This window comes from Anomaloglossus baeobatrachus, chromosome 1, assembly GCF_048569485.1.
Source record: "Anomaloglossus baeobatrachus isolate aAnoBae1 chromosome 1, aAnoBae1.hap1, whole genome shotgun sequence".
Lineage (NCBI taxonomy): Eukaryota > Metazoa > Chordata > Amphibia > Anura > Aromobatidae > Anomaloglossus > Anomaloglossus baeobatrachus.
In genome coordinates, this window is record NC_134353.1 from 63,627,165 (window position 1) to 63,653,501 (window position 26,337).

Here is a 26,337-nt window from a genome sequence, read left to right on the forward strand (position 1 = left end):
CACTGTCCTCACTGCCCTCACTGTCCTCATTGTCCTCACTATCCTCACTATCCTCACTGTCCTCACTGTCCTCACTGCCCTCACTGCCCTCACTGTCCTCACTGTCCTCCTGCCCTCACTGTCCTCCTGCCCTCACTGTCCTCCTGCCCTCACTGCCCTCCTGCCCTCACTACCCTCACTGCCCTCACTGTCCTCCTGCCCTCACTGTCCTCACTGTCCTCCTGTCCTCACTGTCCTCACTGTCCTCCTTGTCCTCCTGCCCTCACTGTCCTCCTGTCCTCACTGTCTTCCTGTCCTCACTGTCCTCACTGTCTTCACTGTCTTCACTGTCCTCACTGTCCTCACTGTCCTCCTATCCTTAGTGTCCTCACTGTCCTCCTGTCCTCACTGTCCTCCTGTCCTCCCTGCCCTCCCTGCCCTCCCTGTCCTCACTATCCTCACTGTCCTCACTGTCTTCACTGTCCTCCCTGTCCTCCCTGTCCTCACTATCCTCACTATCCTCACTGTCCTCATTGCCCTCCTGCCCTCCCTGTCCTCACTATCCTCACTATCCTCACTGTCCTCATTGCCCTCCTGCCCTCCCTGTCCTCACTATCCTCACTGTCCTCACTTTCCTCACTGTCGAGTAGCGCCATGTTCACACTGAGTGCTTATCGTGCAGTTTTTGCGGGGTTTATTGTCAGGGTGGATCCACATTGCCATCACACGGCCGCATATTCTCCTGCCGGGTATATGTACGTCCGGTAACCGTGTGTGAATCAGGGCCTGGAGAAATGTACGGGTGAACTTGATGGGCATTTGCCTTTTTCAGCTGTATAATGTGATATCTGTATATGTCGCCCTCGTGCTGCACCTCTGATTTATTTATTTTATTCCCTCATATGCCGTATCAGAACATACAAACTCCTTACAGATGTTGTCCTTAGTGAAATTTCAACCCTGGGCTTCCAGACTGCAGTGCTAACCACTGAGCCACCACCTAGTGCTAACCACGGAGCCTCCATCCAATGCTAACCATTGAGGCACCATTCAATGCTAACCACTGAGCCACCGAACAGTAGTAACCACTGAGCCACCGTACAGTACTAACCACTGAGCCACCATGCAATGCTAACCACTAAGCCACCGTAAAAGGGCTAACCACTGAGCAGTGTTACGTACTGAGCCACTGTCCAGTGCTAACCACTGAGACACCGTCCAGTGCTAACCAGTGAGCCACTGTACAGTGCTAACCACTGAGCTATTGCACAGTGCTAATCACTGAGCCTCCATCCAGTGCTAACCACTGATCCACCATGCAATGCTAACCACTGAACCATCGTACAGGGCTAACTACTGAGCCAACGTACAGTGCTAACTACTGAGCCATCGTACCGTGCTAACCACTGAGTCACTGTACAGTGCTAACTACTGACCCACCATACAGTTCCAACCACTGAGCCACTGTACAGTGCTAATTACTGACACACCATACAGTGCTAACCACTGAGACACCATACATTGCTAACCACTGAGACACCATACATTGCTAACCACTGAGACACCATACATTGCTAACCACTGAGACACCATACAATGCTAACCACTGAACCCTCCATGTTATTATAGAGGTGATTCTTCTAAGGGTACAATAAGGTGCCTCATGAAAGGAATGCCGATAAATAGACCTATTTGCTGCCATACAGTCACAAACAGCAATAGAGAGGAGGGACATTGAGGAGCTGTCAATCAGGATATATGGGCTTACATATAACTGCAGGGAGGAGGGACACTGAGGAGCTATTAATCAGGGTATATGGGTGGAGATACAACAGCAGGGAGGAGGGACCGTGAGGAGCTGTCATGCAGGATATGTGGGTGCAGATACAGCACAGGGAGGAGGGACCGTGAGGAGCTGTCATGCAGGATATGTGGGTGCAGATACAGCACAGGGAGGAGGGACCATGAGGAGCTATCATGCAGGATATGTGGGTGCAGATACAGCACAGGGAGGAGGGACAGTGAGGAGCTATCATGCAGGATATGTGGGTGCAGATACAGCACAGGGAGGAGGGACCATGAGGAGCTATCATGCAGCATATGTGGGTGCAGATACAGCACAGGGAGGAGGGACCATGAGGAGCTGTCATGCAGGATATGTGGGTGCAGATACAGCACAGGGAGGAGGGACAGTGAGGAGCTATCATGCAGGATATGTGGGTGCAGATACAGCACAGGGAGGAGGGACCATGAGGAGCTATCATGCAGGATATGTGGGTGCAGATACAGCACAGGGAGGAGGGACAGTGAGGAGCTGTCATGCAGGATATGTGGGTGCAGATACAGCACAGGGAGGAGGGACAGTGAGGAGCTATCATGCAGGATATGTGGGTGCAGATACAGCACAGAGAGGAGGGACCATGAGGAGCTATCATGCAGGATATGTGGGTGCAGATACAGCACAGGGAGGAGGGACAGTGAGGAGCTATCATGCAGGATATGTGGGTGCAGATACAGCACAGGGAGTAGGGACCGTGAGGAGCTATCATGCAGGATATGTGGGTGCAGATACAGCACAGGGAGGAGGGACAGTGAGGAGCTGTCATGCAGGATATGTGGGTGCAGATACAGCAAAGGGAGGAGGGACTGTGAGGAGCTGTCATGCAGGATATGTGGGTGCAGATACAGCACAGGGAGGAGGGACCGTGAGGAGCTATCATGCAGGATATGTGGGTGCAGATACAGCACAGAGAGGAGGGACAGTGAGGAGCTGTCATGCAGGATATGTGGGTGCAGATACAGCACAGGGAGGAGGGACAGTGAGGAGCTATCATGCAGGATATGTGGGTGCAGATACAGCACAGGGAGGAGGGACTGTGAGGAGCTGTCATGCAGGATATGTGGGTGCAGATACAGCACAGGGAGGAGGGACCGTGAGGAGCTGTCATGCAGGATATGTGGGTGCAGATACAGCACAGGGAGGAGGGACAGTGAGGAGCTATCATGCAGAATATGTGGCTGCAGATACAGCACAGGGAGGAGGGACCGTGAGGAGCTATCATGCAGGATATGTGGGTGCAGATACAGCACAGGGAGGAGGGACAGTGAGGAGCTATCATGCAGGATATGTGGGTGCAGATACAGCACAGGGAGGAGGGACCGTGAGGAGCTATCATGCAGGATATGTGGGTGCAGATACAGCACAGGGAGGAGGGACCGTGAGGAGCTATCATGCAGGATATGTGGGTGCAGATACAGCACAGGAAGGAGGGACAGTGAGGAGCTATCATGCAGGATATGTGGGTGCAGATACAGCACAGGGAGGAGGGACAGTGAGGAGCTATCATGCAGGATATGTGGGTGCAGATACAGCACAGGGAGGAGGGACAGTGGGGAGCTATCATGCAGGATATGTGGGTGCAGATACAGCACAGGGAGGAGGGACAGTGAGGAGCTATCATGCAGGATATGTGGGTGCAGATACAGCACAGGGAGGAGGGACAGTGGGGAGCTATCATGCAGGATATGTGGGTGCAGATACAGCACAGGGAGGAGGGACAGTGAGGAGCTGTCATGCAGGATATGTGGGTGCAGATACAGCACAGGGAGGAGGGACAGTGGGGAGCTATCATGCAGGATATGTGGGTGCAGATACAGCACAGGGAGGAGGGACAGTGGAGAGCTATCATGCAGGATATGTGGGTGCAGATACAGCACAGGGAGGAGGGACAGTGGGGTGCTATCATGCAGGATATGTGGGTGCAGATACAGCACAAGGAGGAGGGACAGTGGGGAGCTATCATGCAGGATATGTGGGTGCAGATACAGCACAGGGAGGAGGGACAGTGAGGAGCTATCATGCAGGATATGTGGGTGCAGATACAGCACAGGTAGGAGGGACCGTGAGGAGCTATCATGCAGGATATGTGGGTGCAGATACAGCACAGGTAGGAGGGACAGTGAGGAGCTATCATGCAGGATATGTGGGTGCAGATACAGCACAGGTAGGAGGGACAGTGAGGAGCTGTCATGCAGGATATGTGGGTGCAGATACAGCACAGGGAGGAGGGACAGTGGGGAGCTATCATGCAGGATATGTGGGTGCAGATACAGCACAGGGAGGAGGGACAGTGAGGAGCTGTCATGCAGGATATGTGGGTGCAGATACAGCACAGGGAGGAGGCACAGTGGGGAGCTATCATGCAGGATATGTGGGTGCAGATACAGCACAGGGAGGAGGGACCGTGAGGAGCTATCATGCAGGATATGTGGGTGCAGATACAGCACAGGGAGGAGGGACCATGAGGAGCTATCATGCAGGATATGTGGGTGCAGATACAGCACAGGGAGGAGGGACAGTGGAGAGCTCTCATGCAGGATATGTGGGTGCAGATACAGCACAGGGAGGAGGGACAGTGAGGAGCTATCATGCAGGATATGTGGGTGCAGATACAGCACAGGGAGGAGGGACCATGAGGAGCTATCATGCAGGATATGTGGGTGCAGATACAGCACAGGGAGGAGGGACAGTGAGGAGCTGTCATGCAGGATATGTGGGTGCAGATACAGCACAGGGAGGAGGGACAGTGAGGAGCTATCATGCAGGATATGTGGGTACAGATACAGCACAGGGAGGAGGGACCATGAGGAGCTATCATGCAGGATATGTGGGTGCAGATACAGCACAGGGAGGAGGGACAGTGGGGAGCTATCATGCAGGATATGTGGGTGCAGATACAGCACAGGGAGGAGGGACAGTGAGGAGCTATCATGCAGGATATGTGGGTGCAGATACAGCACAGGGAGGAGGGACAGTGAGGAGCTATCATGCAGGATATGTGGGTGCAGATACAGCACAGGGAGGAGGGACCGTGAGGAGCTATTATGCAGGCTATTAGAACATTTGCAAAACCAGTCCATAGATGGTGGTCACACAACATTAAACACTCAATGCATGCAGCGGAGGTGGCATACATACTGGCATGTTATACACATGCTAACTGCACCTGTTTTTGCAAAAACTCCTTAAACTGATTCCACAAAATCCTGCGTCAGTGACAGAAGCGCTGCGGAGCCGTCAGACACAATGTAGCAGATTTATGTAGTATGTTACTGTCGCGGGCGGGGAGGAGGGTGTCAGCACACTACGCTCGCCCCCTTCTGCTCGGGTCCGGCGGCCGCTGCTCAGTGGTGGCTCGAGCTGTATGCCGGATCCCGGGGGTTCTCGAGCGGCACTCCTCGCCCGTGAGTGAAAGGGGTTTGTTGGGTGTGGGGATTGTTATAGTTCGTGACGCCACCCACGGTTGTGGTGATTTCACCACCGCTGCTCAATGCGGGGATCCCGGGGATGGTGATGCGGAGCAGCCAGGTGTTGTGTTGCCCCTCCGTGGACAGGGGTTGGTGATCCCGGGGACCGGTGATGGTTTGTGAGGTGCGGGGCCTGATGGGCGCAGGGACGCGGGGGCAGCGCTGTGCCTTGCGGCACTGTGGTACTCACTCAGCCTGAGACACGGACACAGTTTGTACGGTAAACCAAACGGCTGGTAGGACGGTCCCACAGACGGCTGCACCTGCACTTCCGGTAGGTGACGGTGATGTCCCTCTTCCTTGCACCTATGGTTGACTTGTGGTAGCGGTGGATTCCCTCCGGTTACCCGCTCTCCGACTACAATCTGGGCCGGAGGAGCTCTACACTTTGCCCGCAGGCGCTGGCCCTGAGAAACTGGTGCCTTGGCGGTGGCGATGTCTCTCTGCTTCAGGTTGAGCTGTTGCCTTCAATCGGGACTTGGTTGCTGGGGGATCTACATCCCCTTCACTGACGGATTCGGCAAATTTGGCGACTCCTAGCCTTGCCGGGGTCCGAGAGGCCCCTGCCCTGGTGCTGACTGTCCTTCGGAACACTGCTCCAGACCACCGGGCACACAGCCAACGGGGTCCTACCAGGAACTTCCAAACGGTCCCCCTCCAGACAGTCACCGCCGTCGCTGACCTTGCTGTTCTGGCCCTACACAAAGCTGGACCCTTCAGGCTTTCTTTCCTTCTTGTCACCTCACTTGCTTTCCTCCTTTACCACTTTTCTACTTTCACTACTTGTTTACTCTTGCCCTACCCGGGCTACTCTGCCTGGTACTTCCCGCCTCCAGAGCTGTGATCTCCTTGGTGGGCGGAGCCAACCGCCTGGCCCACCCCCTGGTGTGAATCATCAGCCTCTGGAGGAAGGCAACAAGGATTTGTAGTTTAGCTGTGATGTGCCTACCTGGAGTGTGGGGTGTAGTGGTGTTGTGACCTGTGACCCCTGGCTTGCCCAGGGCGTCACATTCCCCCTTAGCAAAATGCAGACTGTCCGCGGGCTGCCGTCCTACACCGGTTTTATTTTTCTGAAAAAGATAACATTTGGAAAAATCAACATATATACATTTTTAATAACTCTTCCCAAGACGGGAGGCACATTTCTTTAACGTTGCAACGGTTTACGGTTACGGTTTCCGCTCTCTCCCACCCAAGCAACCTGGCCCTGATGCTGCCCCTAAAACCCAGGCAGCACCCCTTGACCCACAGTCCAGCACACGGTACCCGAGCGGGATCTGTCCTTCCCTCCAGAGGGTAGCCACCGGTTCCTTTGGTGGCTGGGCACTAGCCTGCTCTGCTGAGGGCCCTCCCTCCAACCTGCCTCTCCGGAGGCGGCATTGCGTAAAACGGTAACGGTAACCAACATATTTACAAGCCACTAACGTCTGTGGTTGCCCTGCAAGTTCACGGGCTTGTCCATGGATAGTCCTCCATGCATTTTTTAAACGGTCCCCACGGGGACAACGGTGCCGGCTCCGGCCGGTTCAATCACTAAGCAAATCAGGTAACTGTTCGGTAATTATCATTTTCATCAGTAGAACTTTCAACTTTTCAACACACAAACAAGTGGTCCCAACGGGGACGGTGCTGCGGGCATCCGCTGCCCTACTCGATGTGTTCGTCCTCCTCACCCGGTTCGGGGTGGAAGGACACGGGCGCCAGCCCCTCCAGTGCGTAGCAAGCACGGCGTGGAAGAGCCGCTCGGTACCCGTTGCCCCCGGCTCGGGGAACATAAGTGGCCTCCATGCCAGACAGGGCAACGACCCCCTCCTCTTCTTCTGACACAGGCTCGGTGTCAGGCCCGGAGTCGCTATCTTCTGCCCCCGCCGCAGTTACAGAAGGGTGTACATCCGATGGGCCAGGTACGGTGCAGCGCACGAGCGAGCAGGACGGAGGTAACACAGGAGCCAGGGGTAGACCGGGTCCCTCAGCCGCAGCGACCGGTCCCTCGGGGACACAGGGGCGTGGGTCATTCTCCAGCTCCTCCATCACGGCCTCCACTCCATACACTTGCGCCACAGCAACCAGGGCCTCTACCTCCGCGGCCCACTGCTCCATCAGCCTGCCGATCTGACTCTGGTAGCGACGGCAGATCCCCGCCGCCCGGGCTCTCAACCATGCTGCTGTTCCAGACACCGGCTCGGTAGTCTCTGCAGAACTAGGTGGGGCGGACATCTCGGCAGTCGTGCTTTCCAGGAACCCAGTCAGTCTGCAGAGTCCTGGCGTCCCTGCTTTTATAGCCGCAGCTACATGCGGCCAGCCGCCATCGCGTCCCCCTTAGCTCTTTCCGGCCCCTCCTCTCTCGGGGCGGGGTCTTGGCCTTCGCGCCTCTACTGCTCGAGAAGACGCTCGAGCGGGAACTTTTCGCGCCAAAGATGGCGGCTTCTGCAATTTTTCTGCCGGATACCTCCGGCGGTAACAAGGCGCACCTCTACCAGACGGCAGAGCGGTAAGATCCTGTTCGTGACGCCAAGTTGTCGCGGGCGGGGAGGAGGGTGTCAGCACACTACGCTCGCCCCCTTCTGCTCGGGTCCGGGGGCCGCTGCTCAGTGGTGGCTCGAGCCGTAGGCCGGATCCCGGGGGTTTCTCGAGCGACACTTCTCGCCCGTGAGTGAAAGGGGTTTGTTGGGTGTGGGGATTGTTATAGTTCGTGACGCCACCCACGGTTGTGATGATTTCACCACCGCTGCTCAATGCGGGGATCCCGGGGATGGTGATGCGGAGCAGCCAGGTGTTGTGTTGCCCCTCCGTGGGCAGGGGTTGGTGATCCCGGGGCCCGGTGATGGTTTGTGAGGTGCGGGGCCTGGTGGGCGCAGGGACGCGGGGGCAGCGCTGTGCCTTGCGGCACTGTGGTACTCACTCAGCCTGAGACACGGACACAGTTTGTACGGTAAACCAAACGGCTGGTAGGACGGTCCCACAGACGGCTGCACCTGCACTCCCGGTAGGTGACGGTGATGTCCCTCTTCCTTGCACCTATGGTTGACTTGTGGTAGCGGTGGATTCCCTCCGGTTACCCGCTCTCCGACTACAATCTGGGCCGGAGGAGCTCTACACTTTGCCCGCAGGCGCTGGCCCTGAGAAACTGGTGCCTTGGCGGTGGCGATGTCTCTCTGCTTCAGGTTGAGCTGTTGCCTTCAATCGGGACTTGGTTGCTGGGGGATCTACGTCCCCTTCACTGACGGATTCGGCAAATTTGGCGACTCCTAGCCTTGCCGGGGTCCGAGAGGCCCCTGCCCTGGTGCTGACTGTCCTTCGGAACACTGCTCCAGACCACCGGGCACACAGCCAACGGGGTCCTTCCAGGAACTTCCAAACGGTCCCCCTCCAGACAGTCACCGCCGTCGCTGACCTTGCTGTTCTGGCCCTACACAAAGCTGGACCCTTCAGGCTTTCTTTCCTTCTTGTCACCTCACTTGCTTTCCTCCTTTACCACTTTTCTACTTTCACTACTTGTTTACTCTTGCCCTACCCGGGCTACTCTGCCTGGTACTTCCCGCCTCCAGAGCTGTGATCTCCTTGGTGGGCGGAGCCAACCGCCTGGCCCACCCCCTGGTGTGAATCATCAGCCTCTGGAGGAAGGCAACAAGGATTTGTAGTTTAGCTGTGATGTGCCTACCTGGAGTGTGGGGTGTGGTGGTGTTGTGACCTGTGACCCCTGGCTTGCCCAGGGCGTCACATTACAAGCTGAAGTGACAGCAACACTCAGTGTAAACGGACGCCGACCTGTCAAACCCGGGTGGACGAGCGCAGACTCTTCTTGCTTGTCTTCCCTTTCTTTTTGCTATGTAACAAACACAAAGGCCCTAATTCATCAAGATCGGCAACTTGCACCCCAGTCTTGATGAGGAATACAATGTAGTAAGATACTGCAAATTTATTAGGATTATTGGAATTGGAAAATAAAATGCAAAAGTCGGAGATACAAGTGTCGCGGGCGAAGGAGGGGACACTGCGCTCTCCCACTGCTCGGGTGCGGCTGCTGCTGGTGCCGCTGCTCGGTGGTGGCTCGAGCGGTGGGCCGGATCCCGGGGACTGGAGCGGCGTTCCTCGCCCGTGAGTGAAAAGGGGATTTTGATTGTGGGGGTTTTGGTTATTGTCCGTGACGCCACCCACGGTTGTGGTGATATTGGTGACACCACCGCTGCTCTAGACGGGGATCCCGGGAGCGGTATCAGGGAGCAGCTTGGTTGTTATTCCTCCCCTCTGTGGGTAGGGGGTTGGTTGTCCCGGGGCCCGGTGATGGGGTAGGGATGGATGGCAGGCGGGTTACGGGGCCTGGTGAGGTGCAGGGTCGCGGGGGCAGCGCTGTGCCGCACGGCACGGTGGTACTCTCTCAGCCAATGATGAGGACACAGTTCTCGGTAAAACAAACGGCTGGATGGACGGGTCCCACAGACGGCTGCGGTAGTTTTTCCCCTGACCCTGGTTGGTAGTGTAAGTCCTTTCTTTCGCCTGCGTGCACGCTCCTCCTGCGCTCCGGTTTCCAGCTGGCTCCCCGGTTCGGTACCGGTGGGCCACCGCCCAGCCCCGGCTACCTACGGTTCCACCAACTGTCTGCCCAGCTCCCTGCAGACAGCCACTACCGTCTGCCTCACTCTCTACCCGAGGGTCCTAGGCTCCAACCTAGGCCCCTGGCTGCTTCTGTCTGGACCTGCTTCCTGCCTTAGGCCAGCCAGACTCTTCGGTGGGCGTGCCTATCTGCTTGACTCCGGCCACCTAGTGTGGCCACCTAGTGTGTCTGTCTGAACCCGAGGGAAGGAATCAGGTCTCACTGGGGATGTCTGCCGTTGCGGCTGGGCGGACTGCCGGAGCCGTCGTCATCTTCGTCGCGGCCGGGCGGACTGCCGGGGCCGTCGTCATCGGCGGTGTGGCTGGGATGGAAGCCGGGACCGGTGGCAGGGCGGTGACGATGGTAAGGCCTGGGCCCTCCCTCACAGACGCTGCGAGCTCCGCTACTGGTGACAGGGGTAACGGGTCGGTCGGGGCGTTGGCCGCGGGCACGGGCACCGAGGTTTCAGCGGTGCCGGACGGACGGGACATCTCGTGCAGCGGTGTTCCAGGAACCAAACACTGGCAGAGTCCTGGCGTCCCTGCTTCCACAGCCGCGGTTCACATGCGGCCGGACGCCATCCCGTCCCCCTTAGTCTCTTTTTAGCACTTCCTTCTTCAGGGGGCGGGGCTCCACTTTCGCGCCTTTCCTGCTAGGGGAAGACGCTCGAGCGGGAATTCTTCGCGCCCAAGATGGCGGCTTTTCAAATTTTCCGGCCGGACACCTCCGGCAGTCACACAAGGCGCACTTCCACCAGTCGGTAGAACGGTAGGATCCTGTTCGTGACGCTAAGTTGTCGTGGGTGGAGGAGGGGACGCTGCACTCTCCCACTGCTCGGGTCCGGCTGCTGCTGGTGCCGCTGCTCGGTGGTGGCTCGAGCGGTGGGCCGGATCCCGGGGACTCGAGCGGCGTTCCTCGCCCGTGAGTGAAAAGGGGATTTTCATTGTGGGGGTTTTGGTTATTGTCCGTGACGCCACCCACGGTTGTGGTGATATTGGTGACACCACCGCTGCTCTAGACGGGGATCCCGGGAGCGGTGACAGGGAGCAGCTTGGTTGTTATTCCTCCCCTCTGTGGGTAGGGGGCTGGTCGTCCCGGGGCCCGGTGATGGGGTAGGGATGGACGGCAGGCGGGTTACGGGGCCTGGTGAGGTGCAGGGTCGCGGGGGCAGCGCTGTGCCGCACGGCACGGTGGTACTCTCTCAGCCAATGATGAGGACACAGTTCTCGGTAAAACAAACGGCTGGATGGACGGGTCCCACAGACGGCTGCGGTAGTTTTTCCCCTGACCCTGGTTGGTAGTGTAAGTCCTTTCTTTCGCCTTCGTGTACGCTCCTCCTGCGCTCCGGTTTCCAGCTGGCTCCCCGGTTCGGTACTGGTGGGCCACCGCCCAGCCCTGGCTACCTACGGTTCCACCAACTGTCTGCCTGGCTCCATGCAGACGGCCACTACCGTCTGCCTCACTTTCTACCCGAGGGTCCTAGACTCCAACCTAGGCCCCTGGCTGCTTCTGTCTCCCTGCAGACCTCCTCTCTCTTCCTCTGCCTGGACTTGTCTGGACCTGCTTCCTGCCTTAGGCCAGCCAGACTCTTCGGTGGGCGTGCCTATCTGCTTGACTCCGCCCACCTAGTGTGTCTGTCTGAACCCGAGGGAAGGAATCAGGTCTCACTGGGGATGTCTGCTGTGAACTGCTGGGGGTGGGGGTGTGTGTGTGTTGTTACCTGTGGCCCCTGGCTTGTCCAGGGCGCCACACAAGATGTGCAATAATGTTACAACATTTTAAACAATTTTAAGGTACAATTTGGGCAAAAACATTTTCGATCAATCAGAGCCTGAGATCAGTAGGTTCCTTTTAAGATATGATGGATATTCTTCTAGGAGTTGTACAGGATTGGAAAGACAGATTACAACAGCGCCACACTTGTCTACAGGCCGAGTGCGGTATTGCTGCTCAGACACAACTTAATAAAGTTGTTTCACCAAAATACAAATCCTGCTGTTTTTTGGGGGATGTGAGGGGAGGGGGATATCTGAAGGGTTCAGAGAACATTTGTCATGAGATAATATGGTCAGAATTTGACTGGTGTATGGCCGTGGTGGTGACGGGTCCTCCAGCAGTGAAAATGAGGAGATGATTGTCAGCTGGGATGAAGGATCGTGACTGTATCTGCTGACAATCGTCATATATTGAGTCTATCTGCCCCGATACTAATGAGAAGTGATTTGTTGTTCTGGTTGAATGTGAGGGACTAGTCAGCACTATCGGCCATACTATCATTGCTTGCTATACCGCCATGTATGGTTGACAAGTAATCATAGGAAAAACGTTTGGTCCAGTAAGAAAACATAATTCCATAATCAAAAAACCCTTTTAATTCAAATATGAAAAAAACACTTATCAAAATATATTTAGTCCTGAGGAGTGCACATGGATGCTGAGGAGTGCACATGGATGCTGAGGAGTGCACATGGATGCTGAGGAGTGCACATGGATGCTGAGGAGTGCACATGGATGCTGATGAGTGCACATGGATGCTGAGTAGTGCACATGGATGCTGAGGAGTGCACATGGATGCTGAGGAGTGCACATGGATGCTGAGGAGTGCGCATGGATGCTGAGGAGTGCGCATGGATGCTGAGGAGTGCACATGGATGCTGAGGAGTGCACATGGATGCTGAGGAGTGCACATGGATGCTGAGGAGTGCACATGGATGCTGAGGAGTGCACATGGATGCTGATGAGTGCACATGGATGCTGAGTAGTGCACATGGATGCTGAGGAGTGCGCATGGATGCTGAGGAGTGCACATGGATGCTGATGAGTGCACATGGATGCTGATGAGTGCACATGGATGCTGAGGAGTGCACATGGATGCTGAGGAGTGCACATGGATGCTGAGGAGTGCGCATGGATGCTGAGGAGTGTGCATGGATGCTGAGGAGTGCACATGGATGCTGAGGAGTGCACATGGATGCTGATGAGTGCACATGGATGCTGATGAGTGCACATGGATGCTGAGGAGTGCACATGGATGCTGAGGAGTGCACATGGATGCTGAGGAGTGCACATGGATGCTGAGGAGTGCACATGGATGCTGAGGAGTGCACATGGATGCTGAGGAGTGCACATGGATGCTGAGGAGTGCACATGGATGCTGAGGAGTGCGCATGGATGCTGAGGAGTGCGCATGGATGCTGAGGAGTGCGCATGGATGCTGAGGAGTGCGCATGGATGCTGAGGAGTGCGCATGGATGCTGAGGAGTGCGCATGGATGGTGAGGAGTGCGCATGGATGCTGAGGAGTGCACATGGATGCTAATGAGTGCACATGGATGCTGAGGAGTGCACATGGATGCTGAGGAGTGCACATGGATGCTGAGGAGTGCACATGGATGCTGAGGAGTGCACATGGATGCTGATGAGTGCACATGGATGCTGAGGAGTGCACATGGATGCTGAGGAGTGCACATGGATGCTGAGGAGTGCACATGGATGCTGAGGAGTGTGCATGGATGCTGAGGAGTGCACATGGATGCTGATGAGTGCACATGGATGCTGAGGAGTGCACATGGATGCTGAGGAATGCGCATGGATGCTGAGGAGTGTGCATGGATGCTGAAGAGTGCACATGGATGCTGATGAGTGCACATGGATGCTGAGGAGTGCACATGGATGCTGATGAGTGCACATGGATGCTGATGAGTGCACATGGATGCTGAGGAGTGCACATGGATGCTGAGGAGTGCACATGGATGCTGATGAGTGCACATGGATGCTGAGGAGTGCACATGGATGCTGAGGAGTGCACATGGATGCTGAGGAGTGCACATGGATGCTGATGAGTGCACATGGATGCTGAGGAGTGCGCATGGATGCTGAGGAGTGCACATGGATGCTGAGGAGTGCACATGGATGCTGAGGAGTGCACATGGATGCTGAGGAGTGCACATGGATGCTGAGGAGTGCACTTGGATGCTGAGGAGTGCACATGGATGCTGAGGAGTGCACATGGATGCTGATGAGTGCACATGGATGCTGAGGAATGCGCATGGATGCTGAGGAGTGTGCATGGATGCTGAGGAGTGCGCATGGATGCTGAGGAGTGCACATGGATGCTGAGGAGTGCACATGGATGCTGATGAGTGCACATGGATGCTGAGGAGTGCACATGGATGCTGATGAGTGCACATGGATGCTGAGGAGTGCACATGGATGCTGAGGAGTGCACATGGATGCTGAGGAGTGCACATGGATGCTGATGAGTGCACATGGATGCTGATGAGTGCACATGGATGCTGAGGAGTGCACATGGATGCTGAGGAGTGCACATGGATGCTGAGGAGTGCACATGGATGCTGAGGAGTGCACATGGATGCTGAGGAGTGCACATGGATGCTGAGGAGTGCGCATGGATGCTGAGGAGTGCGCATGGATGCTGAGGAGTGTACATGGATGCTGAGGAGTGCACATGGATGCTGAGGATGAGGAGTGTGCATGGATGCTGAGGAGTGCACATGGATGCTGAGGAGTGCGCATGGATGCTGAGGAGTGCGCATGGATGCTGAGGAGTGCGCATGGATGCTGAGGAGTGCGCATGGATGCTGAGGAGTGCGCATGGATGCTAAGGAGTGCGCATGGATGCTGAGGAGTGCGCATGGATGCTAAGGAGTGCGCATGGATGCTGAGGAGTGCGCATGGATGCTGAGGAGTGCGCATGGATGCTGAGGAGTGCACATGGATGCTGAGGAGTGCGCATGGATGCTGAGGAGTGCACATGGATGCTGAGGAGTGCGCATGGATGCTGAGGAGTGCGCATGGATGCTGAGGAGTGCACATGGATGCTGATGAGTGCACATGGATGCTGAGGAGTGCACATGGATGCTGAGGAGTGCACATGGATGCTGAGGAGTGCACATGGATGCTAAGGAGTGCACATGGATGCTGAGGAGTGCACATGGATGCTGAGGAGTGCACATGGATGCTGAGGAGTGCACATGGATGCTGAGGAGTGCACATGGATGCTGAGGAGTGCACATGGATGCTGAGGAGTGCGCATGGATGCTGAGGAGTGTGCATGGATGCTGAGGAGTGCGCATGGATGCTGAGGAGTGCGCATGTATGCTGAGGAGTGTACATGGATGCTGAGGAGTGCACATGGATGCTGAGGATGAGGAGTGTGCATGGATGCTGAGGAGTGCACATGGATGCTGAGGAGTGCGCATGGATGCTGAGGAGTGCGCATGGATGCTGAGGAGTGCGCATGGATGCTGAGGAGTGCACATGGATGCTGAGGAGTGCGCATGGATGCTAAGGAGTGCGCATGGATGCTGAGGAGTGCGCATGGATGCTGAGGAGTGCGCATGGATGCTGAGGAGTGCGCATGGATGCTGAGGAGTGCGCATGGATGCTGAGGAGTGCACATGGATGCTGAGGAGTGCGCATGGATGCTGATGAGTGCGCATGGATGCTGATGAGTGCGCATGAGTGCTGAGGAGTGTGCATGTGTGCTGAGGAGTGTGCATGTGTGCTGATGAGTGTGCATGGGTGCTGAGGAGTGGACATGGATGCTGAGGAGTGCACATGGATGCTGAGGAGTGCACATGGATGCTGATGAGTGCACATGAGTGCTGAGGAGTGTGCATGTGTGCTGAGGAGTGTGCATGTGTGCTGAGGAGTGTGCATGTGTGCTGAGGAGTGCGCATGGATGGTGAGGAGTGCGCATGGATGCTGAGGAGTGCGCATGGATGCTAATGAGTGCACATGGATGCTGTGAAGTACGCATGGATGCTGAGAAGTGCGCATGGATGCTGAGGAGTGCGCATGGATGCTGAGAAGTGCGCATGGATGCTGAGGAGTGCGCATGGATGCTGAAGAGTGCGCATGGATGCTGAAGAGTGCACATGGATGCTGATGAGTGCACATGGATGCTGAGGAGTGCACATGGATGCTGAGGAGTGCACATGGATGCTGAGGAGTGCGCATGGATGCTGAGGAGTGCGCATGGATGCTGAGGAGTGTACATGGATGCTGAGGAGTGCACATGGATGCTGAGGATGAGGAGTGCGCATGGATGCTGAGGAGTGCACATGGATGCTGAGGAGTGCGCATGGATGCTGAGGAGTGCGCATGGATGCTGAGGAGTGCGCATGGATGCTGAGGAGTGCGCATGGATGCTGAGGAGTGTGCATGGATGCTGAGGAGTGCGCATGGATGCTGAGGAGTGCGCATGGATGCTGAGGAGTGCGCATGGATGCTGAGGAGTGCGCATGGATGCTGAGGAGTGCGCATGGATGGTGAGGAGTGCGCATGGATGCTGACGAGTGCGCATGGATGCTGACGAGTGCGCATGGATGCTGACGAGTGCGCATGGATGCTGACGAAGTGCGCATGGATGCTGACGAGTGCGCATGGATGCTGACGAGTGCGCAAGTGTGCTGAGGAGTGCGCATGGATGCTGAGGAGTGCGCATGGATGCTGAGGAGTGCGCATGAGTGCTGAGGAGTGCGCATGTGTGCTGAGGAGTGCGCATGTGTGCTGAGGAGTGCGCATGGATGCTGAGAAGTGTGCATGTGTGCTGAGGAGTAGGCATGGATGCTGAGGAGTGTGCATGTGTGCTGAGGAGTAGGCATGGATGCTGAGGAATGTGCATGGATGCTGAGGAGTGCGCATGGATGCTGAGGAGTGCGCTTGGATGCTGAGGAGTGCGCTTGGATGCTGAGGAGTGCGCATGGATGCTGAGGACTGCGCATGGATGCTGAGGAGTGCGCATGGATGCTGAGGAGTGCGCATGGATGCTGAGGAGTGCGCATGGATGCTGAGGAGTGCGCATGGATGCTGAGGAGTGCACATGGATGCTGAGGAGTGCACATGGATGCTGAGGAGTGCACATGGATGCTGAGGAGTGCACATGGATGCTGAGGAGTGCACATGGATGCTGAGGATGAGGAGTGTGCATGGATGCTGAGGAGTGCACATGGATGCTGAGGAGTGCGCATGGATGCTGAGGAGTGCGCATGGATGCTGAGGAGTGCGCATGGATGCTGAGGAGTGCGCATGGATTCTGAGGAGAGCGCATGAATGCTGAGGAGTGCGCATGAATGCTGAGGAGTGTGCATGGATGCTGAGGAGTGCGCATGGATGCTGAGGAGTGCGCATGGATGCTGAGGAGTGCGCATGGATGCTGAGGAGTGCGCATGGATGCTGAGGAGTGCGCATGGATGCTGAAAAGTGCGCATGGATGGTGAGGAGTGCGCATGGATGGTGAGGAGTGCGCATGGATGGTGAGGAGTGCTCATGGATGGTGAGGAGTGCGCATGGATGCTGAGGAGTGCGCATGGATGCTGAAAAGTGCGCATGGATGGTGAGGAGTGCGCATGGATGGTGAGGAGTGCGCATGGATGGTGAGGAGTGCGCATGGATGGTGAGGAGTGCGCATGGATGGTGAGGAGTGCGCATGGATGCTGACGAGTGCGCATGGATGCTGACGAGTGCGCATGGATGCTGACGAGTGCGCATGGATGCTGACGAGTGCGCATGGATGCTGACGAGTGCGCATGGATGCTGACGAGTGCGCATGAATGCTGAGGAGTGCGCATGAGTGCTGAGGAGTGTGCATGTGTGCTGAGGAGTGTGCATGGATGCTGAGAAGTGTGCATGTGTGCTGAGGAGTAGGCATGGATGCTGAGGAGTGTGCATGTGTGCTGAGGAGTAGGCATGGATGCTGAGGAGTGTGCATGTGTGCTGAGGAGTAGGCATGGATGCTGAGGAGTGCACATGGATGCTGAGGAGTGCACATGGATGCTGAGGAGTGCACATGGATGCTGAGGAGTGCACATGGATGCTGAGGAGTGCACATGGATGCTGAGGAGTGCACATGGATGCTGAGGATGAGGAGTGCACATGGATGCTGAGGAGTGCGCATGGATGCTGAGGAGTGCGCATGGATGCTGAGGAGTGCGCATGGATGCTGAGGAGTGCGCATGGATTCTGAGGAGTGCGCATGAATGCTGAGGAGTGCGCATGAATGCTGAGGAGTGCGCATGGATGCTGAGGAGTGCGCATGGATGCTGAGGAGTGCGCATGGATGCTGAGGAGTGCGCATGGATGCTGAGGAGTGCGCATGGATGCTGAAAAGTGCGCATGGATGGTGAGGAGTGCGCATGGATGGTGAGGAGTGCGCATGGATGGTGAGGAGTGCGCATGGATGGTGAGGAGTGCGCATGGATGGTGAGGAGTGCGCATGGATGGTGAGGAGTGCGCATGGATGGTGAGGAGTGCGCATGGATGCTGACGAGTGCGCATGGATGCTGACGAGTGCGCATGGATGCTGACGAGTGCGCATAGATGCTGACGAGTGCGCATGGATGCTGACGAGTGCGCATGAATGCTGAGGAGTGCGCATGAGTGCTGAGGAGTGTGCATGTGTGCTGAGGAGTGTGCATGGATGCTGAGAAGTGTGCATGTGTGCTGAGGAGTAGGCATGGATGCTGAGGAGTGTGCATGTGTGCTGAGGAGTAGGCATGGATGCTGAGGAATGTGCATGGATGCTGACGAGGGCACATCGATGCTGAAGAGTAGGGATGGATGCTGAGGAGTGTGCATGGATGCTGATGAGTGTGCATGGATGCTGATGAGTGCGCATGGATGCTGAGGAGTGCACATGGATGCTGAGGAGTGCGCTTGGATGCTGAGGAGTGCGCTTGGATGCTGAGGAGTGCGCTTGGATGCTGAGGAGTGCGCATGGATGCTGAGGAGTGCGCATGGATGCTGAGGAGTGCGCATGGATGCTGAGGAGTGCGCATGGATGCTGAGGAGTGCGCATGGATGCTGAGGAGTGCGCATGGATGCTGAGGAGTGCGCATGGATGCTGAGGAGTGCGCATGGATGCTGAGGAGTGCGCATGGATGCTGAGGAGGGTGCATGGATGCTGAGGAGTGCGCATGGATGCTGAGGAGTGCACATGGATGCTGAGGAGTGCACATGGATGCTGAGGATGAGGAGTGTGCATGGATGCTGAGGAGTGCACATGGATGCTGAGGAGTGCGCATGGATGCTGAGGAGTGCGCATGGATGCTGAGGAGTGCGCATGGATGCTGAGGAGTGCGCATGGATGCTGAGGAGTGCGCATGGATGCTGAGGAGTGCGCATGGATGCTGAGAAGTGCGCATGGATGGTGAGGAGTGCGCATGGATGGTGAGGAGTGCGCATGGATGGTGAGGAGTGCGCATGGATGGTGAGGAGTGCGCATGGATGGTGAGGAGTGCGCATGGATGGTGAGGAGTGCGCATGGATGGTGAGGAGAGTGCGCATGGATGGTGAGGAGTGCGCATGGATGGTGAGGAGTGCGCATGGATGGTGAGGAGTGCGCATGGATGCTGACGAGCGCGCATGGATGCTGACGAGCGCGCATGGATGCTGACGAGTGCGCATAGATGCTGACGAGTGCGCATGGATGCTGACGAGTGCGCATGAATGCTGAGGAGTGCGCATGAGTGCTGAGGAGTAGGCATGGATGCTGAGGAGTGTGCATGTGTGCTGAGGAGTAGGCATGGATGCTGAGGAATGTGCATGGATGCTGATGAGTGTGCATGGATGCTGATGAGTGAGCATGGATGCTGAGGAGTGCGCACGGATGCTGAGGAGTGCGCTTGGATGCTGAGGAGTGCGCTTGGATGCTGAGGAGTGCGCATGGATGCTGAGGAGGGTGCATGGATGCTGAGGAGTGCGCATGGATGCTGAGGAGTGCGCATGGATGCTGAGGAGTGCGCATGGATGCTGAGAAGTGCGCATGGATGCTGAGGAGTGCGCATGGATGCTGAGGAGTGCGCATGGATGCTGAGGAGTGCGCATGGATGCTGAGGAGTGCGCATGGATGCTAAGGAGTGCGCATGGATGCTGAGGAGTGCGCATGGATGCTGAGGAGGGGTGCATGGATGCTGAGGAGTGCGCATGGATGCTGAGGAGTGCGCATGGATGCTGAGGAGTGCGCATGGATGCTGAGGAGTGCGCATGGATGCTGAGGAGTGCGCATGGATGCTAAGGAGTGCGCATGGATGCTGAGGAGTGCGCATGGATGCTGAGGAGTGCACATGGATGCTGAGGAGTGCGCATGGATGCTGAGGAGTGCGCATGGATGCTGAGGAGTGCGCATGGATGCTGAGGAGTGCACATGGATGCTGAGGAGTGTGCGTGCATTACAACGGCACAATAGTTTGTATCAAGTAACAAACTTGGCTCTGCTACATCCGCGTATTGATTAATGTTTATATATACATTGTGTATATACATTTGTGTTCTTGCACTGGTTAATCTCTGCTGCCTTTTGTCTGTTGTTCTCTGTTTCTTGTTATTTGGGATTTTTCTATTCCGAAATCAACACTAAATTCTCTTTTCTGACAGGTATCGTTTATTTCTCTTCCTTATCTCCATAGTAATATGCTTTGTTGTGACCAACTCCTTGGCGCTGGCGTGCTGTATGCCCATCATTCTATTGGGCATGAGATACTACTACAGTAGGAAAATAATCCTCCACCACCTGGGGTGCGCTCTACGCACGGACATGTCCGATATTGAGCAATATTACATGAAACAGCCAGGTGAGTATAACCCCCCCTCTACCATAAAGGAACATTCTGCGCTGAGACCCCTCTCTCCCCCCGAGACAGCCATTTTATTCTTGCTTCGAGTCAACGCTGAGAAATGGCACAGACGTCTTTTCATTTTTCTTCTTTAACTAAGTCCTGGAGTCTCCATGCATGCTGTTCTGTCTAGGCTAGGAAAGCGACCCTGATTGTATGGTTATTATCTGTGTATATCTGCCTGCAAGAGACACCGCCAGCGATTCCGCGTCCCGGAGGGCGGAGGAGCCGACAAGGTAGGTATGGCTTCACTTATATATGGGGGTGTGACCTATTGATGTATGTGTCCTGGAGTCTAGTGGGATACTGGGTGGGTTCACTGGGAGAACCGGTTACCTGTACAGCGAAGATCGCAAACTACATCATACAACTCTCTGAAATGAGACATGCAAAAGTTTGGGCACCCCTGGTCAAAATACAGTTATTGGGATCAGTTGAGGAAGTTGAAGATGAAATGATCTCTAAAAGGTATAAAATTAACACATTTTTAGGCAAAAAAAAAAATATATATATTAAACTTTTACCTTTTTAAAATTAACAAAAAATGAAAATGGGCAGATGCAAAAGTTTGGGTACCCTGCATGGTTAGTACCCAGGAGCACCCCCTTTAGCAATATCAAAGCTTGTAAATGATTTGTGTAGCAGCCAACAGTCTTTCATTTTTTGTTTGAGACGTCTTCCAGCTCTGTGAGATTCCTGGCTCATCTTCTAGCTCTGTGAGATTCCTGGCTCGTCTTCCAGTTCTGAGAGATTCCTGGCTCGTCTTCCAGTTCTGTGAGATTCCTTGCTCGTCTTCCAGTTCTGTGAGATTCCTGGCTCGTCTTCCAGTTCTGTGAGATTCCTGGCTTGTCTTCCAGTTCTGTGAGATTCCTGACTCATTTTCCAGTTCAGTGATATTCCTGGCTCGTCTTCCAGTTCTGTGAGATTCCTGGCTCGTCTTCCAGTTCTGTGAGATTCCTAGCTCATCTTCCAGTTCTGTGAAATTCTTTGCTCGGCTTCCAATTCTGTGAGATTCCTAGCTCATCTTCCAGTTTTGTGAGATTCCTAGCTCGTATTCCAGTTTTGTGAGATTCCTAGCTCATCTTCCAGTTCTGTGAGATTCCTGACTCATTTTCCAGTTCTGTGAGATTCCTAGCTCATCTTCCAGTTTTGTGAGATTCCTAGCTCGTATTCCAGTTTTGTGAGATTCCTGGCTCGTTTTCCAGTTCTGTGAGATTTCTAGCTCGTTTTGCATGCACTGCTGTTTTGAGGTCTAGCCACAGATTTTCAATAATGTTCAGATCAGGGGACTGTGAAGACCATTGTAAAACCTTCACCTTGGGCCTTTTGAGGTCATCTATTGTGGATTTTGATGTGTGTTTAAGATTATTATCCATTTGTAGTAGCTATCGTCTTTCTCCTCTCTTCAGCCTCAGCTGATTTACAGATGTTATGTTTGCATCAAGAATTTGTTAAAATTTCATTGAATCCATTCTTCCCTCTTCCCATAAAATGTTCCAGTGCCATTGGCTGCAATACAACCCCAAAGCATGATTGATCCACCTCCATGCTTAATGGTTGGCGAGATATTCTTTTCCTGAAATTCTGTGCCATTTTTTCCTCCACACACACCTTTCATTATTGTGGCAAAAGTTCTACTTTAACCTCATCGGTCCACAGGACTTGCTTCCAAAATGCATCAGGCTTGTTTAGTTGTTCTTGGCGGACTCCTGATGCTGGATATTATGGTGAGGACAAAGGAAAGGTTTTCTACTGATGACTCTTCCATGAAGGCCATATTTGATCAGGTGTCTCTAAATAGTAGAACAATGTACCACAACTCCAGAGTCTGCTAAATCTTCCTGAAGGTCTTTTGCAGTCAAGCAGGGGTTCTGATTTTCCTCTCTAGCAATCCTACGAGCAGGTCTCACAGAAATTTTGCTTGGTCTTCCAGATCTTATCTTGACCTCCACTGTTCCAGGTAACAGCCATTTCTCAATTACTTTTCAAACTTAGGAAAGGGTAACTTGAAAATGCTTTGCTATCTTCTTATAATCTTCTCCTGCTTTTGTGGGCCTCCTCCATTTTCATTTTCAGAGTGCTAGGCAGCTGCTTAGAAGAACCCATGGCTGCTGTTTGTTGGCACGAGGTTAGAGGAGGCTTGGTTTTTATATAGCTATGAAATTTACATCATCTGGCCATTCCTAATGATGATAGTGAACAAGCCATAACCCTAAGAGGCTAATTAAGGTCTGAAAACTTGGTCAAAGTTATGTGAACACGCATCTACAAGGAAGTGCAAACTTTTGCATCTGTCCATTTTCCTTTTTGTAATTTTTAAAATGTAAAATATGAAAATATATATTTTTTTTTTACCTAAAATAAAAAGGAAATGTGTCATCTTAACTTTATGCCTTTTAGAGATCATTTCATCTTCAACTTACTTAGCTGTTCACAATAACAGGAATTTTGACCACGGGCGCCCAAACTTTTGCATGTCACTGTATGTATTATGTGTATGTATTCTACAAATATATATTTATATATGTTTATTACGTGTGATACTAATGCGTACTTATACAAGGAAATCTGAAATCTATCTAAGATTACCCCCGAGGAGGGAAAGTGTTTTTTGACCAGTTTTAGAGGAGAAACTGAAAACCTGTCACAGGAAATCTGAGCATACTAAGGATCTTCTCGCATACGTGTAGAGGTGGTTTTATATATATATATATATATATATATATATATATATATATATACACACATATATATATACAGTATGCTGTATATATACAGGAGAGTGTTGGGTTTGTTGCTTGCCTGAATGTAATCATTTACTGCTTGATGTGACGTAATATACCTACAGGCTCCGATTACACCTTATATATACAGTACACTACTCACAAAGTTCAGGATATTTGGGTTTCGAGTGAAATTTATGTAAAAAGTTCTCACTACAGTGATATTTTATCATGACAGTTGCTCCAATTTAGATTTCCTCATCTCACACAATTTATTGAAGCAAAAGCCAACACCAGTGGTGGGTACACCCCCCCAAACATGTCAATGTCTCAATAACTTGTCATGGGGCCTTGAGCATTAATTATAGCTGATAACGACGCCTCCTGCTGGTCACAAGTGGAGTTACTGTCTGTGAAGGCTGGCGTCCCAGTCTTCTAGAAGGGCGACCCTCAGCTCATTGAGGTTCTGGGGTGCAGAGTTACGGCCTCTACACGGTGGCTCAGGTAATACCAAAGGTTTTTTATGGATTTCAGGTCTTGAGAAAGTGCAGCCGCTCCATCTGAGGTGCTCCAGTCTCCAGGAGCCGTTCCCTAATAATGAGCTGGAGCATTGTCGTCCATGAAGATGACATTAGGCCGGTGTTGTTCATGCAGAGGCACAATGACTGATTAATGATGTTATTCCAGTAGTAGGGGCTGTCACTGTACCAGTCACAGTGTAGGGCCACTCTGTAGTGACCAAACACGCCTACCCTTACTGTAACACTACCAAAGGCTCATCAGGTGACAACAGTGGCTGTTGACGTTTCCTACATCGTTGGCGGTCATCATTTCTGCTCAGAGGGAATCGACCTTCATCAATGACCAGCGCTGAGGCCACTGGTCCCTCGTCCAGTGTAGATGATTCCTATGAATGGTGGAGTGGTCAGGTACCTTGCAGGTCGTCTAGCACGCAGACCATACTGATGTAAATGGTTTTAAAGGGTCTAACGGGACACTTGGGGGCCTCTCACCTCCCATAAATGTGCCTGGAATTTGGGTACAGTTTGTGGACCAAATCTGCATGTCATCTATCCCTCTATCTATCTATCTATCTATCTATCTATCCATCTATCTGTTTGTCTGTCTATCATTCTTACCCCTGTGGAAGATCAGTATTTGAGCCCTTTGCTTTGCCATCCAGCAGCTCCTCATATCCATCCCCTTTGGAGGTGTTAGTGGCCCCCTCACCTCTTGGGCCCCTGTGCACAGGTTTTAACAATGCTACGTTCAACCATGTGGCTTACCTACATCTCCATTTTTATCTTTCTCTATATCTTCTTTATTTTTTTTGTCTAGTAATCACAAATATTCAAAAAACAAATAAAACCCAGTTCGAAAACTTTTTCTGTCCATCTATTAAACATGTAGCAGAGCCTACCGTTTGGTTGGGGGGTTATAATAAGCTGACAGTTTGGGTGGTGGGGTATAATAAGCTGACAGTTTGGGTGGTGGGGTATAATAAGCTGACAGTTTTAGTGGTGGGGTATAATGAGCTGACACTTTGGGTGGTGGGGTATAATGAGGTGACAGTTTGGGTGGTGGGGTACAATAAGCTGACAGTTTGGGTGGTGGGGTATAAAGAGCCGACAGTTTGGGTGGTGGGATATAATGAGCCGACAGTGTCCTCTCAGGTTGACCATACAGATGAGATAGCTTCTTGACCTCTCCCGACTCCTCCATACAGTTCAGCACCTGCACAAGTGTTCATGTGATTCCAATGGGGAGAGAGTTGCCACCACATCTTATCTCCTCTGAAAACACAAAGATTGGGCATTGAAATCCCACCTGGTCAATCACCCTTCTTTTTGCCGACTGACAGGTTTTGTCGCCTTTCATGTAATATATATGATGGTCTTTAGACATGAGACTTCATGGGGTCTGTTGATTATTGACAATATCTCTCAAAAAGTTAAACTGTAATTGGACAGGTTGGATTTTTCTACCTATTCAATAATTTATTTCCACAGCAACATATTCTGTCCTAAGTAATAATTACAGCCTATATTTTGCAAGGGTCTTTTATTAGAAAAGTAAGGGAAGGTAGGATTCAGATTGTTGCCAGCAGATCGGAATGTTTTACCGGTGAGGAGATGATCCGTCCTTTGTAATCAATGTGGTTGATGGAAACATATAGAAAAGCAGTTGTAATTGGTAAACTGGTTTCGTTAACAGATAACCTCATTGTGACAAAGTCTACTGATGTCCTGTAAGGGTTCAAGCCACTCCTCAGTTTATGATGTGGTCACACAAGGACAAGAAGACAAGGACATTCTGTTATATTTTACAGGTTCTCAGAATACTGTAAACATTAATATTGTAACAGGTCCGCCGTCATAAACTATAAAGATGAGATGCACAGTGCTGTTCCATATCCTCACACTACCTGTAATTCAGTGTGATGCTGTAGCAGCTCCTTGGTGCTCCCCCTCCCCTCTGGGACGGTACATCACACACCAGTGAACGTGGCCTGCTCCATGCTGTTGGTAACAGCCAGCGCCCTGATAATAGTTTATTCCCAGCAATCTGAGAACAGGGGGCATAGTGGAGCTTGACCCTGCTGTTAACAGCCAGCCCCTGTTAATAGTTACCTTATTTTTCATTTTATAAGACGCACCGGATTATAAGATGCACCCCAAATTTGGGGTAGGAATATAGGAAAAAAATAATTGGTACTGTTAAAATGAGGGTCCATCTTATAATCCTAGTGCCGATTATATTAGGTCACCAGGGGGGAGCGGCTCAAGAAGTTCTCAGGAAGCAGGGTCGGCAATGTTGCGGATTTGGAGGAGGAGGAGGTGTCGTGGCTCAGGAGGGTCGGCGATACTGCAGGCTCTTAGGGTGTCACGGTAGCGGGCACCACTGATCTGCTGGCGGACTCGGAGAAGGGGGTGTCGCGGTTCAAGAGGGTCAGTGTGTGGCAACGGAGGGTCGGTGATACTGTGGGCTCGTCGGTTGTCGTGGCGGCAAGCGCCATTGATCTGCCGGCAGACTGCATTGAATCGACGGTCGTTGACCCAATGAACTTCAAGTAAATGGCCGTAGAGGCGGCGCATGCG

At 53.3% G+C, this 26,337-nt stretch overlaps 1 protein-coding gene across 1 annotated transcript in view; it reads left to right on the forward strand.

Annotated features, from left to right (window-relative positions):
• The window catches only part of NAT8L (N-acetyltransferase 8 like), a 109,141-nt gene that overhangs the window by 9,259 nt on the left and 73,545 nt on the right, over nucleotides 1-26,337 (forward strand). Inside the window, exon 2 of the mRNA XM_075346809.1 lies at nucleotides 20,310-20,474. Within this exon, the coding sequence (XP_075202924.1) occupies nucleotides 20,310-20,474 (165 nt within the window). The remainder of the gene's footprint in view (nucleotides 1-20,309; nucleotides 20,475-26,337) is intronic.